This window comes from Oncorhynchus gorbuscha, linkage group LG11 (assembly GCF_021184085.1).
Source record: "Oncorhynchus gorbuscha isolate QuinsamMale2020 ecotype Even-year linkage group LG11, OgorEven_v1.0, whole genome shotgun sequence".
NCBI classification, from domain to species: domain Eukaryota; kingdom Metazoa; phylum Chordata; class Actinopteri; order Salmoniformes; family Salmonidae; genus Oncorhynchus; species Oncorhynchus gorbuscha.
This window is the reverse complement of record NC_060183.1, coordinates 66,816,420-66,833,759: the sequence shown is the minus strand read 5'-3', so window position 1 is coordinate 66,833,759 and position 17,340 is coordinate 66,816,420. Positions and strand designations below refer to the sequence as shown.

General features: G+C 40.2%; 1 protein-coding gene across 2 annotated transcripts in view; it reads right to left on the bottom strand.

The window, feature by feature from the left end:
* Positions 1 to 15,250, bottom strand: part of LOC124049144 (tetratricopeptide repeat protein 33-like) — a 39,341-nt gene extending 24,091 nt beyond the window's left edge. Inside the window, exons 1-2 of one of the 2 annotated variants that reach the window (XM_046370512.1) lie at positions 15,185 to 15,250; positions 14,521 to 14,739 (exon numbers count right to left, since the gene is read on the bottom strand). In XM_046370512.1, coding sequence (XP_046226468.1) covers positions 14,521 to 14,738 — 218 coding nt within the window. In that variant the 5' untranslated portion in view covers position 14,739; positions 15,185 to 15,250. Of the gene's footprint in view, positions 1 to 14,520; positions 14,740 to 14,819; positions 15,147 to 15,184 lie in introns of those variants that run through there. The other variant, XM_046370513.1, reaches the window with a different exon arrangement.
* Between the last annotated feature and the right edge of the window lie 2,090 nt (positions 15,251 to 17,340).

Sequence of the window (17,340 nt, the reverse complement as noted above, 5' to 3'; positions counted from 1 at the left end):
GATGGTGTTAAGAGATAGATGGGAGGGGTTGAATGGAGCTGAAGGGTGGGACTGGATGGTGTTAAGAGATAGATGGGAGGGGTTGAATGGAGCTGAAGGGTGGGACTGGATGGTGTTAAGAGATAGATGGGAGGGGTTGAATGGAGCTGAAGGCTGGGACTGGATGGTGTTAAGAGATAGATGGGAGGGGTTGAATGGAGCTGAAGGGTGGGACTGGATGGTGTTAAGAGATAGATGGGAGGGGTTGAATGGAGCTGAAGGGTGGGACTGGATGGTGTTAAGAGATAGATGGGAGGGGTTGAATGGAGCTGAAGGCTGGGACTGGATGGGTTGAATGGAGCTGAAGGCTGGGACTGGATGGTGTTAAGAGATAGATGGGAGGGGTTGAATGGAGCTGAAGGGTGGGACTAATAACAAGATACAAGATAACCAATGTAAAACATACGGGGTCTGTAAAACATATATAGGTTCAGAAATTTTGTGAAATAGCACAGTAGTTACAAATAGAATGGACATCAGAAATAGAGGAAGGACTAAGAACAAACTAAATATAACTATTGTAACATATTGTGTCTGTAAAATGTGTATAATATGTATAAACTGAAGTGTTATTGTTTATTAGTTGACTCCAATTGGGGGAAGGGTGGTAGGGTTTCCAGGGAATAATAAAGGTATATTCTAAAAAAAGTATGCATATCTATATAGGTAGGTAGGTAGGTGTGTGTGTATATATATGAATGTTTATGCATGCATATGTATGGGTATATACACGTGTATGTATATGGATATTAACCCCCCAAAATATATGGGGGATTGGAAATGATGCAGACAATTACATTGATGGAAGCAACAATCTTTCCACAATATTAAGCTTATTTTATTAGGGGTGGATCAGCTTAATATTGTGGAAGGATTGTTGCTTCCATCAATGTAATTGTCTGCATCATTTCCAATCCCCCATATATTTTTTAAGTCGCTCTGGATAAGAGCGTCTGCTAAATGACTTAAATGTAATGTAATGTAATGCATCATTTCCAATCCCCCATATATTTTGGGGGGTTAATATCCAGCTCACTGGTCACCATAGCAACACTCGCTGTAGCACATGTTCCAGCAGGTATATTTCACTGATCATCCCCAAAGCCAACACCTCTTTTGGCCGCCTTTCCTTCCAGTTGTCTGCTGCTAATGACTGGAACGTATTGCAAAAATCACTGATTTTATTTCCCTCGCTAACTTTAAGCGTCGGCTGTCAGAGCAGCTTACTGATCGCTGCAGCTGTACACAGCCCATCTGTAAATAGCCCAACCAACCAATCCCACTCAAACTTTTGGTAGCCTACTGTATGGTAAAAAAAAAGGTTAATGGAGCAAATATGAAAAACATGTTATTGACGTCAAAAGCGTATGATTTAGGATGCCACTGGGACACATTCAATATGAGTTATACAGTGCATTCGTAAAGTATTCAGACCCCTCGACCTTTTCCACATTTTGTTACGTTACAGCCTTATTAAAAAATTGATTAAATTTTTTTTTTCATCAATCTACACACAATACTGCATAATGGTATTGTCTTTCTGGAAGGTTCTCCCATCTCAACAGAGGAACTCTAGAGCTCTGTCAGAGTGACCATCGGGTTCTTGGTTACCTACCTGACCAAGGCTGGGCGTCCAGCTCTAGGAAGAGGCTTTACCACAGGTGGACTCCATTCATAAATTTGCAAACATTTCTAAAAAAAAACACTTTTTGCTTTGTAATTATGGGGTATTGTGTGTAGCTTGCAGAATTTTTTGGGATCCATTTTAGAATAAGACTGTAATGTAACATAATGTGGGAAAAGTGAAGGGTTCTGAATACTTTCCAAAGGCGCTGTATATTCATTTCTGCCAACTTTTCCATTATAAAGTAGTTGAGAGCCTTCCCAGTAGAATGGCTCCCTCTTCTGGACATATTTGGAAACGCAGCACTTTGGTTGGGCCTCAAAAGGCAACGCTCGGGTGCGGTTTCAACATGGCTATGTAAAGACGCGTTCCGAGGCCTCTCCACAAAGGGATGATACTTTTAATGTTTTAACTATCAAAACAAGAATACATTTTCCACACTTACTGACTCCAGCCAAATTCGTATGGCATTATTGGATAGGTCTGGAACCGGGAAAACGAAAACGGTAAACAAGAAGACAACAAAGACCAGCAACAAGATGGCAGATGCTAAAGTTATGGACATGCTAGTTACCATCTGCCCAGAAATGGCTACACTACGCTCTGATTTCATGACCGAACCTTGCTCCTCGGTGTCAAATCTAGAAGCTGAAATTATGACTCAAGTCCAGTCAACTATGGCAACACTACAAACAACTATCGCGACACAAACCCCCAAAATAAAGGATATGGAAACGTCGCTGACCGGCTTACCGAGTTGGAGAACAAAAATAAGAGCTTACCTTCGAGAACGTGAAGCTAAAGGTTAGTCTAGATGAACAGGTAAACCGTTCCCCGAGAAAGAACATACGTGTGGTTGGAATCGCAGAGGGGCTGGAAGGGCGCAATCCTACTGAGTTCATGGCCTCTTTCCTGCAAGACGTCTTCGGGGGAGAGATGTCTGACAGGCCCTCTGACAGGCCCCCAGTCAGTCATCGACAGATGGCCGAACTCTAGCAGCAAAACCACAGCCTGGTCGCCCTCCCAGAGCAATGCTGGTCTGCCTACATTACTTCCAGACAAAAGAGACAATTCTTTGGACATCCCGCGAAGAGGACAACTGAACTACAATGGCAAGTGGATTACTTGGCAGACCTGGCAAGACGCAGAGCTGCATACAAAGACGTGAAACCCACCTTCACAAGGCAGGAGTCCGATTTGGCCTGATACAACCGGCTAAACTGAAGTTTACTTTCTAGAGGGCTAGCCACACATTTGACGACCCCCAGTCTGTGCTCACTATCCACTCTACAGCAGCACAGAACCCAGATCGGTGAAGGTTGGTGTATGGACATGAACAAGAGTAACTTTTATTTGCCCTAGCTGGGAAGTCAATGCACCGCATACAGATGGCTGATCAAGCACATGATTAGTTGGTGCCTAGAAAGACACCACTCACTTTGGGTTGGAATGAAATCAATAGCATGTCATCCAAGAGCATTAGCTTCCTTACCATTTATTAATAGCTTTGAAAAGATCCAGGCCTTCATTTTACAGTCTTATAATACACTCTTAGCTTGGAAAGCTGCAAGGAGGTACTTGAAGATTCCAGACCCTCTCTCACTCCGGTCACCGATTGCCCTTAATCCAGATTTCCCCCCCACAAATAAGGAGTATTGGACTTCTGGATTGGAAGACGAAGGGTATTGCTGACCGTATGACTTTATTTTCTCAGGACATTCTTAAATCATTCCAACATATATCTCCCCAGACCTTAATCCCATTGAAAACTTGTGGTCAATTCTCAAGAGGTGGGTGGACAAACAAAACCCAGAAGTGAATTGACAGCATACCCACGCGGATTGCAGAGGTCTTAAAAAAGAAGGGTCAACACTGCAAGTATTGACACTCTGCATCAACTTCATGTAATTGTCAATAAAAGCCTTTGACACTTATGAAATGCTTGTAATTATACTTCAGTATTCCATAGTAACATCTGACAAAAATATCTAAATACACTGAACAGCAAACTTTGTGGAAATTAATATTTGTGTCATTCTCAAAACTTTTGGCCACGACTACATATACTGTATTTTATACCATCTATTGCACCTTGCCTATGCCACTCGGCCATTGCTCATCTATATACTTAAATGTACATATTCTCATTCACCCCTTTAGATTTGTGTTCATTAGGTAGTTGTTGGGGAATTGTTAGATTACTTGTTAAATATTACGGCACTGTCGGAACTAGAAGCACAAGTGTAACAAGCAACAATAGCTTTAGGCTACTGTATGCTATAGGCTATTGTATGCTTAAGCTTAAACTCTATTGGACCAGTTAGGGAAATGAAAACCACACAACTGAATAATTTAGGAAAATAATGCAGGCTTGTATTTTGTAAATAAAAATACTTACAAAAAATGAATCACCTTGAGTAAATATTGATATGTGATATTTGTACAATGAGCTCAATATGAATGAAATACATCAATAGCAAAATAGACTTGATATCGGTCATATATCCTGCCTATAGTTTACTAGGGTGCACCAAACTATCTTAATCTGAGGGTCTCTCAGATTTCAATGTTCAAAGTTCAATAGCAGTACAATAAACATGAATCCACAGAAAAACAACACAATTCACAAATACTGACTTATAAACCACTATACATTAGAATCAAATGTGAGTGACTGCCTATCAAACACTGTAAGGTGTTTAAGTGTAGCATGTGCTTATAACAATCCCACTGCAAAGTATAATGCAATGATGTCTTGCAAGAAATCCTACCACACCGTAGTATGGTAGTGCAAATTCAGTGTTCTCAGGAAAATAAATCTTGCATGCAAATCTTCCTATCAATGTCCTGGGTTCGGGTGGCTCACCATCCTTGGTGGAACTGAATCCATACTAAAAAACCTAACCAAATCCTGGCGTCAATCTTTCTCTCAATCCCTTCAGAGCACGTTCATATAGATAAGTGAGTGTTAATATCCAGTTCTCTTTTTAGTTCAGTTTTATACTACTTCAACGATTTGAAACAAAGTTTTTATTTCATGCAATGGCGGTAGCTCTTTTTCAGCACATTGGCGCCGACTGGTGTATAACGTGAGGTTAGGAGAGGGACTAAGAGAATATTGAGTTTTGATTGGCTCAAAAGAAGCTGCTCATCATGCAGATTCTGACAGCTGATATGTAATAGCTGTGAACTTAAACATATCAATAGCAATATAGTATAATATGATTGTTATTGGAATCTCACTAGTAATGATAAGTATTCAACATTAGTGGACCTGTGTTACACCAGCATTTCACTAAACTCGCATTAACATCTGCTTACCATGTGTATGTGACCAATACAATTATTTGATTTGATTCATGCATGTTTTTTGGTATTGTAGCAGAATCCAGTCTTATTGGAATGATATTCATTTACACATCTAGAAGATCTTGAGTAGACAATTAGCTTTTTCACCAAATGTATATGTGTTCTACTTTGATTGTAACATTGTGTTAGATCTAGACTCTGAACATCTGTTTGATACCCTTGTTTTTTTAGCCAAAAAATGCATATTGTTATGTTCCAAACCTGAAGTACCATCTGCGAGAATGTGGCTTCCTCAAGCTACTGCTATCCTACCTCTAGAGAAACTTAACTTTGATTTACACCAGAAGTTTGACACATTTTGGAAAAGCTGGTCTCCATTGTGGTCCTATGTAGAAAACCTCCCATAAATGCCCCATGTTATAATTGTGAAGTTCGCATATTGTTTTTATGACTGCCTTTTTGTATAATGTTTTGCTGTATCCTTATTCATTTTATTGTACTTGGTCTGTGTGGTGCACTTTGTTTGGTTGTCTGTGTAACCCCTGTTCAAAGAAAATAACATTCTAATAGAAGGATAATTTAAAAAAGGCCACGCTCATAAGGCCAGAATTGATTACTTCCAGAAGCTGCTGCTCGCTGACATTTCAGGGAACAGGGACAAGAGCATTAATGAGGATCACAGTAAATTTCCTGGATTGGTCTCAGGTTTAGATGTTTGCGCAGATCCAGTCTAACTAAATGAGAGATCCATCCATGGCAGAGAGCTCTTCCTTTATAGAGCCATTCTTCACAGGCCCTGGCACCAGTCTGCTGGGAGCCTCGACCGCTGGCACCAGTCTGCTGGGAACATCGACCACTAGCACCAGTCTGCTGAGAGTCTAGACCCCTGTCTGCGTCACTCACAGGCCCTGGCACCAGTCTGCTGGGAGCCCGAATCCCTGCCTGCGTCACTTACAGGCACTCCTGCAGCGGTTCCAAAATGGTAGATGCAAAATGGGTCCCAGCCAAAGGGAATGTCAGAGCAGTCAGAGTGACTGTGTGTTTGTGTGTCTGGCCAGCATGTTGATGGAGGATTACTCTGCAGCATCTGGGCTTGAGCTTGTCAAACAATCTGATGAGTGAATGTCCGATCTCATGGAACATTGCCTTGACATGGACACAACTTGCGATGAACATATTGGTAAATTTTGCTGCTGACTAACCGAACTCATTAACCGGTCAACAAACGGTAAAAAAAATGCCCAAACAGTAAAATACATGACCAACAGGAAATACTATGCATGCATACAAGTAACGGACATATCTCATTAAGAGCTTAAAGGGTAGGAAGCATAAACTTAACCAAATGTAACATATGGATTTGCAATAGAACACACATCAAAACTCCCAATGCAAAGTTACCTCACTTTTGTGTTATTCCAGTTATTCCATAAAACTATTCAGAAATCCAAAGAATGGCAAAAAACATTTGCAGGGTGTTACGTAATATGGAGGGCCCGTCAAACCAGCCATAACTTCAAATGAAAGACTTCAAATTTAAACAAATCGTTTCAACTTATGACTACTGGTTTCAATAACATTTTCTGCCAACTTACAAGAAAATTACTTTATAAATAAAATTTTACAAATCAGCTTGCAAGGTTGCTAGCCAACCAGCCTGCTAATGTTAGCTCTACAAGCCTGCTAACCTTACGTATGCACAGCGAGATTCAGCCAGTTACTATCAACACCTAAGTTACAGCTAAATTAAAGTAAACCAAAAAGGTTTTGGAATTACAGTATCAGCCAAAAGTTTGAACAAACCTACTCATTCTAGTTAATAAATATATGTTTTTTAAAAACTATTTACTACATTGTAGAACAATAGGGAAGACATCAAAACTATGAAATAACACATATGGAATCATGTTGTAACCAAAATGGTGTTGAAAATGGTGTTGATTCTTCAAAGTAGCCACTTGATAACAGCTTTGCACTCTCTTGGCATTCTCTCAACCAGCTTTATCTGGAATACTTTTCTAAGTGTTCCCACATATGGTGAGCACTTGTTGGCTGCTTTTCCTTCACTCTGTGGTCTAACTCTTCCCAAACCCTCTCAATTTTGTTGATGTCGGGGGATTGTGGAGGCCAGGTCATCTGATGCAGCACTCCATCACTCTCCTTCTTGGTCAAATAGCCCTTACACAGCCTGGAGGTGTGTTGGGTCATTGTTCTGTTGAAAAACAAATGGTAGTCCCACTAAGCGCAAACCAGATTTGATGGCGCACGCTGCAGAATGCTGTGGTACCCATGATGGTCAAGTGTGCCTTGAATTCTAAATAAATCACAGACAGTGTCACCAGCAAAGCATCCCCACACCATAACACCTCCTCCTTAATACTTTGCGATGGGAACCACACATGCAGAGATCATCTGTTCACCGACACTGCGTCCCACAAAGACACAGCGGTTAGAACCAAAAATCTCAAATTTGAACTCATCAGACCAAAGAACAGATTTCCACCATTCTAATGTCCATTGATCATGTTTCTTGGCCCAAGCAAGTCTCTTCTTATTATTGGTGTCCTTTAATAGTGGTTTCTTTGCAGCAATTTAACCATGAAGGCCTGATTCATGCAGTCTCCTCTGAACAGTTGATGTTGAGATGTCTGAAGCATTTATTTGGGTTGAAATTTCTGATGCTGGTAACTCTAATGAACTTATCCTCTGCAGCAGAAGTAACTCTCGGTCATATTTTCCTGTGGCGGTCCTCATGAGAGCCAGTTTCATTATAACACTTGAAGGTTTTTTCGACTGCACTTGAAGAAACTTTCAAAGTTCTTGACATTTTACAGATTGACTGACCTTCATGTCTTCTTGGGGCGGCAGCATAGCCTAGTAGTTAGAGCGTTGGACTAGTAACCGGAAGGTTGTGAGTTCAAACCCCCGAGCTGACAAGGTACAAATCTGTCGTTCTGCCCCTGAACAGGCAGTTAACCCACTGTTCCCAGGCCGTCATTGAAAATAAGAATGTGTTCTTAACTGACTTGCCTGGTTAAATAAAGGTAAAATTAAAAAAATATATATTAAAAAATTTAATTAAAGTAATGATGGACTGTCATTTCTCTTTGCTTATTTGAGCTGTTCTTGCCAAAATATGGACTTGGGTCTTTTACCAAATAGGGCTGTCTTCTGTATATCACCCCTACCTTGTCACAACACAACTGATTGGCTCAAATCCATTAAGAAGGAAACTAATGACACAAATTAACAAGGCACACCTGTTAATTGAAATGCATTCAAGGTGACTACCTCATGAACCTGGTTGAGAAAATGCCACGAGTGTGCAAAGTTGTCATCAAGGCAAAGTGTGGCTACTTCAAAGAATCTGAAATATAAAATATACTTAGATTTGTTTAACACTTTTTTGGTTACAACATGATTCCATGTGTGTTATTTCATAGTTTTGATGTCTTCACTTTTATTCTAAAATAATAACATTACTTTCATGAAATATTTCAGTTGTCTATTTTAAATTTGTTTTATTTGATGACTTTATAATTTAATTCCAAGTCATCATCTCATCTCTATAGAGCTGCTGCTGCTTATGCTGTCTGACAAAATCACTATTTTAATAGGCCTAGTTCTTCAAAGTAAATAAGGCATACTTTTATTACTGCTGAATACCAACTGTCTCTGAATCACTAAGATCATGTCTTTTCTGGTAAAAAAATACCTTGTTGACAGTGCATTCTTCTGGTCTCTTATGTAGCAGGCATAAAAGAGACACATACCGGACTCGTAACTGTGCAGTGGATTATGCTCATTGTTGTTAATTATCACCTTTTCTGCACTAAACTATGTAGCACATTGGCCTGCTGGAAACGACAACTCCCTAGTACATTGCACAGTTCAAGCTGGATCTGATTTATATCTAGAGAAACTGTAGTAAAATGTGTGCATTAAGCCCGCAGAAATTATATTATTATTTATTTTAATAATTGAATTCAAATAACTGCACAAAATGGAACTGAAATATTTTAACCAATGTCGGTCAATTAGTTGCTTAAAAAAACGATTTATCCCTCAGCACTAGAGCAGGCACACATTCCTGTAGGCTTAGATTGAAAAGATGGCAAATAGGAGTGGCAATATCTTCAGCTATAATCCTCATTAATTTTCCATCCAAGTTGTCAGACCCAGGTGGCTTGTAATTTTTTATAAAGATGATAGTCTATCATCTCTTCCACACTCACTTTACGGAATAAAACATTACAATGCTTGTCTTTCATAATTTTGTCAGTTATGCATGGATATGTAGGTTCAGAATTTGTTGTGGGAATGTCATGCATAAATTAGCTAATCTTGCCAATTAAAAAAATAATTAAAGTAGTTGGCAACGTTAGCCAGCTGGAACTAGCTAGATAGCACCGATTCTCCATATGAAGTCGAGACGTAGGGCATTGTGGGTAGTTCCAAAGATATCCGGAAATAAGTTAATAAATATGTAAAAACACTAAAACATAACTGTGTTTGTGGTTAAAGATAACCAGACCAGACTAGAACTAAGTTACTGAGTCTTTGACCATACTGTTGTTGTTTGGTAGTAAAAAAAAATTATAAAATTTTTCCCTACCTTTTAATGAAAGCATGCAACAATAGCAAGCCTTTCGTCTTACAGTCAAAGCTGTATAACCTATTATTGAACATGCAACTCCAGTAATGAAGCAGCTACTTAAACATAATTTTCAAACATTAGTCAAAAATCAATTTGTGGGAAAACACAGTTCTAATGAGCCTACCTATTGCGAGCGGTTCCATATACAGTGGGGCAAAAAAGTATTTAGTCAGCCACCAATTGTGCAAGTTCTCCCACTTAAAAAGATGAGAGGCCTGTAATTATCATCATAGGTACACTTCAACTATAACAGACAAAATTAGAATAAAAAAATCCAGAAAATCACATTGTAGGATTTTTAATGAATTTGCAAATTATGGTGGGAAATAAATATTTGGTCACCTACAAACTAGCTCTCACAGACCTGTAACTTCTTCTTTAAGAGGCTCCTCTGTCCTCCACTCGTTGCCTGTATTAATGGCACCTGTTTGAATTTGTTATCAGTACAAAAGACACCTGTCTACAACCTCAAACAGTCACACTCCAAACTCCACTATGACCAAGACCAAAGAGCTGTCAAAGGACACCAGAAACAAAATTGTAGACCTGCACCAGGCTGGGAAAACTGAATCTGCAATAGGTAAGCAGCTTGGCTTGAAAAAAATCAACTGTGGGAGCAATTATTAGGAAATGGAAGACATACAAGACCACTGATAATCTCCCTCGATCTGGGGCTCGATGCAAGATCTCACCCTGTGGGGTCAAAATGATCACAAGAACGGTGAGCAAAAATCCTAGAACCACACGGGGTGACCTAGTGAATGACCTACAGAGAGCTGGGACCAAAGTAACAAAGTCTACCATCAGTAAAACACTACACCGCCAGGGACTCAAATCCTGCAGTGCCAGACGTGTCCCCCTGCTTAAGCCAGTACATGTTGAGGCCCGTCTGAAGTTAGCTAGAGAGCATTTGGATGATCCAGAAGAAGATTGGGAGAATGTCATATGGTCAGATGAAACCAAAATATAACTTTTTGGTAAAAACTCAACTCGTCGTGTTTGGAGGACAAAGAATGCTGAGTTGCATCCAAAGAACACCATACCTACTGTGAAGCATGGGGGTGGAAACATCATGCTTTGGGGCTGTTTTTCTGCAAAGGGACCAGGACGACTGATCCGTGTAACGGAAAGAACGAATGGGGCCATGTATCGTGAGATTTTGAGTGAAATCCTCCTTCCATCAGCGAGGGCATTGAAGATGAAACATGGCTGGGTCTTTCAGCATGACAATGATCCCAAACACACCGCCGGGGCAACAAAGGAGTGGCTTCATAAGAAGCATTTCAAGTTCCTGGAGTGGCCTAGCCAGTCTCCAGATCTCAACCCCATAGAAAATCTTTGGAGGGAGTTGAAAGTCCGTGTTGCCCAGCAACAGCCCCAAAACATCACTGCTCTAGAGGAGATCTGCATGGAGGACTGGGCCAAAATACCAGCAACAGTGTGTGAAAACCTTGTGAAGACTTACAGAAAATGTTTGACCTCTGTCATTGCCAACAAAGGGTATATAACAAAGTATTGAGATAAACTTTTGTTATTGAACAAATACTTATTTTCCACCATAATTTGCAAATAAATTCATTTAAAAAATCCTACAATGTGATTTTCTGGATTTTTTTCTCTCATTTTGTCTGTCATAGTTGAAGTGTACCTATGATGAAAATGACAGGCCTCTCTCATCTTTTTAAGTGGGAGAACTTGCACAATTGGTGGCTGACTAAATACTTTTTTTGCCCCACTGTATGACAGAGACAAAAAATCTCCTTTAGAAACTTAGAAAGAAGGTGAATCTAATAGCATCTAGGATGGGTTGTTAATATGACTAGGATTGTGACTTTGGCTTCTGGGCAAAAAAATAAAGTTGATATGAAAATCAATATAGATATAATATAATCAATATAGAGAAATCAATATATAATATATAATCAATATAGAGAAATGCTGGTCTTTATAAAATAATTGCCTCCACGTTTCTAAGGTTGGATTTTGGCTACTCTGAAGCAACATAAAACATGCCTCATTATTTGAAGTAATGTAAAATGTTTAGGTTTCAAACAATTGTACTGTCTCAAGCTCACATTGCAAAGTGGTGCGTGATGAGCTGAAGCCTGCCTGCCTGCCTACCATTGCCTATAGCCTATGCACTCGAATGACAAAAAAACATGATCTCTTTATAAATCGGTGAAATGAACAGTTTTAACACATGATTGGATTTAGAATGGGCTTATAAAAATTACATGTTTTGAGGAGCTGCTCACTATGACAGCCTAGTTTGAAGAGCAGAATAGCCTATGTATGCTGTGCGTGTGTGATAAATATATTGAACAAAAATATAAAACGCAAAAGATCAGACCTTTTCTATACGCACAAAAAGCTTATTTCTCTCAAAATCTGTGCACAAATTTGTTTACATCCTTGTTAGTGAGCATTTCTCCTTTGCCAAGATAATCCATCCACCCGACAGGTGGCATATCAAAAAGCTGATTAAACAGCATAATCATTACACAGGTGCACCTTGTGCTGGGAACAATAAAAGGCAACTCTAAAATGGGCAGTTGTCACACAACACAATGCCACATATGTCTCAAGTTGAGGGAGCGTGCAAATGGCATGCTGACTGCAGGAATGTCCACCAGAGCGGTTGCCAGAGAATTTAATGTTAATTTCTCTACCATAAGCCTCTTCCAACATCATTTTAGAGAATTTGGCAGTATGTCCAACTGGCCTCACAATCACACACCACATGTAACCACGTCAGCATAGCACCTCCACATGCTGCACAAATGGTCAGAAACGGTCTCCGGGAAGTTCATCTGTGTGCTCATTGTCCTCACAAGGGACTTGGCCTGACGGCAGTTCGGCGTCGTAACCGATTTCAGTGGGCAAATGCTCACCTTTGATGGCTACTGGCACGCTGGAGAAGTGTTCAGATTCACCCGGATGAATCCAGGTTTCAACTGTACTGGGCAGATGGCAGACAGTGTGTATGGCGTCATGTGGGCGAATGATTTGCTGATGTCATTGTTGTGAACAGAGTTCCCCATGGTTTTGGTGGGATTATGGTATGGGCAGGAATAAGCTACGGACAACGAATACAATTGCATTTTATTGATGGCAATATGAATGCACAGAGATGCAGTGATGAGATCCTGAGGCCCATGTCATGCCATTCATCCGGCGCCATCACCTCATTTTTCAGCATGACAATGCACAGCCCCATGTCGCAAGGATCAGTACACAATTCCTGGAAGCTGAAAAGGTCCCAGTTCTTCCATGGCCTGCATACTCAGCAGACATGTCACCCATTGAGCATGTATGGGATGCTCTGGATCAACGTGTATGACAGTGTGTTTCAGTTCCTGCCCAAACCCAGCAAATTCCCATTGAAAAGTGGGACACAATTCCACAGGCCACAACCAACAGCCTGATCAAGGGAGATGTGTCACGCTGCATGAGCCAAATGGTGGTCACACCAGATACCGACTGATTTTCTGATCCACAAGTGCAAGATACATGATGAACAGCGAAAATACACACTGCAATTTAATTCCACTACAATATGCAAATGAACCTATATACTGATAAGCATGACCGGTCAAATGTGACTTGTTTCAGGAAACTAAGCGCATGTCACGCGTCACTACTTCACGGGCGAGGCATTTGAATGTAAACATGCAGAAATGCCTTCTGGAACATGTGAACTTTCATGTGCCTTAATAACAAACTTGTATGCCATCTGTACATATGAATACAATTTTAAAATTATGAGCAGTTGGTTTAGCCACAGAAAAGAGATGAACCTTCCCGCTAGCCATGATTGGCTGAGATAATGGATGGAGAGATGAGTTCGGATTGGTCTGCCACGTAGCACGCTTCTGTCTATAACATGAGCTGCTCAGTATTTGTAGGTAATTATAATAATAATATAATATATGCCATTTAGCAGACGCTTTTATCCAAAGCGACTTACAGTCATGTGTGCATACATTATTTCTCATGCAGCTTAAAAAAAAAAAAGATATCACAAAGAACTGCAAAAGTGTTGCTCTCCTTTTCTGGAGGTCAGAGTTTTGAAATCAGTGGAATGCCTGGTGAAAGCAGAGTATGAGTGCTAAGGAGATAATTCTGGCATTGTACAAAACACCTGTCTCTTCAAACTAGGCCAACGAGAGTGTCCACGTTCTAAAATTCTCAGGTAGAATGCCCTGCTTTTATTTCGTCACACTCACAACCGTAAGTTATTTTCTGTAATTAGCTCGCCATTAACTTGTAAATAACGATCTTGTTGTGAGTTTATTTCCTGGAATAATAAACACAAATTAGCTTAAGTTATTTGAACTGACTAGCCCGCTAGCTAGCTAACTAACAAGCTAGAAACGAACCAAAACCTTGCTTAGGAAGTTGTCTGGTTTGCTAGATTGACATACGCTCCAGAGCGATGCAGCGGTCTAAGGCACTGCATCTCTGTGCAAGACGCGTCACTACAGACCCTGGTTCGAATCGAGGCTGTATCACATCCGGCGGTGATTTGGAGTCGGCGCACAATTGGCCCAGCGTTGTCCGGTTTTGGCCGTGATTGTAAAATAATAATATTTTCTTAACTGACTTGCCTAGTTAAAAAAATGTTAAACGCTAAATTCATTTTTAAAACGGATGGGTTTATTGGTGCTACTATTTTTGACCACCAGGCTGCTGATGTTTTGCAGCCTGTAGTTTTTCTGTTATTACTTTATCATAACGATAAAAAGTTTGATGTCGGACGAGAATAGAATGTTCATGATGTCACTGCGACAACTGTCTATAGACAACTGTCTATTATGCCTATCTTGAGTTGGTACTCTTGCCAAAAATGAAACAAGACCATCAGGACCTTGGACAAAGCCGTCACCCTCACCTGCCCTCTTGTGCCAGCACCGTCCCTTCCTCCTTCAGCCTGTTTCCCTTCGCAGCGCAGTCCTCCAGGAGGGCTTCACGGCGCCGCTTGATAGCATGTAGCCAGTCCACCTCGTCCACTCCATCCTCCTCTGGCTTTTCCGCCGCGGCTTCAAACTGCTGCACCGCTGCTTTGCACACCCGCTCGCCCACTTTCCTCTTCCAGCCGAACGAAGCCATCCTGTACATAAATGACAGTAAATGAGCTGTAGGCTTGTGAAACCTCAGCATGCAAATAGCCCGCTACTTCTGCTAACATACACTTGAGACTTGTAAACCTGAAGTTTGGGATGACAGTCAGGTTTCTTGACGTTGAATTAGGTAGCTAGCAAGCATGTACGTTGAAAGTGAAGGGCTATACGGATACTCTTACGTGCAAACCAACTAGCCAAAACCATTAACCCTGACCCTAACCTAAATAATTTGAACAAATCCTGAAAATAACGTTAAATATCGGTTTGCACGTCAGGAGTGTCATAGCTAGCATGCTAACGTTAGCTAGCTATACGCTGGCTAGAAAATAGGTACAAGCGCTAACGTTTGTTAACCTGGATAACTAACTAATTGTTGACCAAATGCATTTGATTTAACATGTGGCTGTATATATTTGGTTAAAACGCAATTACCTATGCTGCTGTGGCTATTGCTACGCTTTCAACTTTCTAATTAACCCGGAAGCTCTTGTGATTGTAAACACAAATGTAAAGGGACAGTACGGATATTTTGAAGTCATTTGTAAGGTGTATGATAGGAACAGCACAGCTATTTCGAAAAGTCTGGTCTAGATATGTTTTTGGCAATCTTCCTCTTTTGTCAGTTATAAGTAGATAGCTCTGCTTCTCAAACATACATCTGCAGTTGTAGACATGGAATCACTGGCCACTTTTTAATAATGGAACACTAGGCACTTTGTTTACATACTGCTATACTCATCCCATATGTACAGTTGAAGTCGGACGTTTACATATACCTTAGCCAAATACATTTATACTCAGTTTTTCACAATTCCTAAAAATACCCTGTTTTATGTCTGTTAGGATCACCACTATTTTAAGAATTAAATGTCAGAATAATATTAGAGAATTATTTAGTTCAGCTGTTATTTATTTTATCACATTCCCAATTGGTCAGAAGTTTACATACACTCAATTAGTATTTGGTAGCATTGCCTTTAAATTGTTTAACTTGGGACAAACATTTTGGGTAGTCTTCCACAAGCTTGCCACAATAAGTTGGGTGAATTTTGGTCCATTCCTCCTGACAGAGGTGGTATAACTGAGTCAGGTTTGTAGGCCTCCTTGCTCGCACACACCTTTTCAGTTCTGCCCACAAATGTTCTATAGGATTGAGGTCAGAGCTTTGTGATGGCCACTCCAATACCTTAACTTTGTTGTCCTAAAAGTCATTTTGCCACAACTTTGGAAGTATGCTTGGGGTCATTGTCCATTTGCAAGACTCATTTGCGACCAAACTTTAACTTCCTGACTGATGTCATGAGATGATGCTTCAATATATCCACATAATTCTCCTCCCTAGATGCCATTATTTTGTGAAGTGCACCAGTCCCTGCTGCAGCAAAGCACCCCTACAACATGATGCTGTCACCCCCGTGCCGGCTTGTAAGCCTCCCCCTTTCCCCTCCAAACATAACAATGGTCATTATGGCCAAATAGTTCTATTTGTTTCATCAGACCAGAGGACATTTCTCCAAAAAGTATGATCTTTGTCCCCCATGTGCAGTTGCAAACCGTAGTCTGGCTTTTTTTAATGGAGGTTTTGGAGCAGTGGCTTCTTCCTTGCTGAGCAGCCTTTCAGGTTATGTTGTATGGGACTCTTTTTACTGTAGATATAGATACTTTTGTACCGGTTTCCTCCAGCATCTTCACGAGATCCTTTGCGGTTTTTCTGGGATTGATTTGCACTTTTTGCACCAAAGTTCTTTCATCTCTAGGAGACAGAACGCATCACCTTCCTGAGCGGTATGACAGCTGTGTGGTACCTTCAGGCGTTTTGAAAAAACAAACATTCTGAGGTTGATTTCTTTTGATGTCAAGCAGAGGCACTGAGGTCAGAGGTAGGCCTTGAAATACATCCACAGGTACACCTCCAATTGACTCAAATTATGTCAATTAGCCTATCAGAAGCTTCTAAAGCCATGACATCATTTTCTGGAATTTTCCAAGCTGTTTAAAGGCACAGTCAACTTAGTGTATGTAAACTTCTGACCCACTGGAATTGTGATACAATGAATTATAAGTGAAATAATCTGTCTGTAAACAATTGTTGTAAATTACTTGTGTCATGCACAAAGTAGATGTCCTAACCGACTTGCCAAAACTATAGTTTGTTAACAAGAAATTTGTGGAATAGGTGGAGTTTTAATGACTCCAACCTAAGTGTATGCAAACTTCCGACTTCAACTGTATATACTGTATTCTGCTTTTCACGTCTCATATGTATATACTGTTTTCTATTCTACTTTTAGTCAATGCCACTCTGACATTACTCGTCCTAATATTTATATAGTACTTAATTCCATTCTTTTACTTTTAGATGTGTCTATTGTGAATTGTTAGATATTACTACACTGTTGATAACTAGCTAAATGTGTGTGACCAATACATTTTTTTTTTTACATAGCTACATTCTTTACATGCTTCCAGGTCTTTTGCTACTCTTTAAATCTGGAACAGTTTTATATTTTCCGCCATGCAACATAGTATTGTTAACTTTTTATTTTACACATTTGCCAATGCCAACAGAAACAAGGGAAGACATGAAA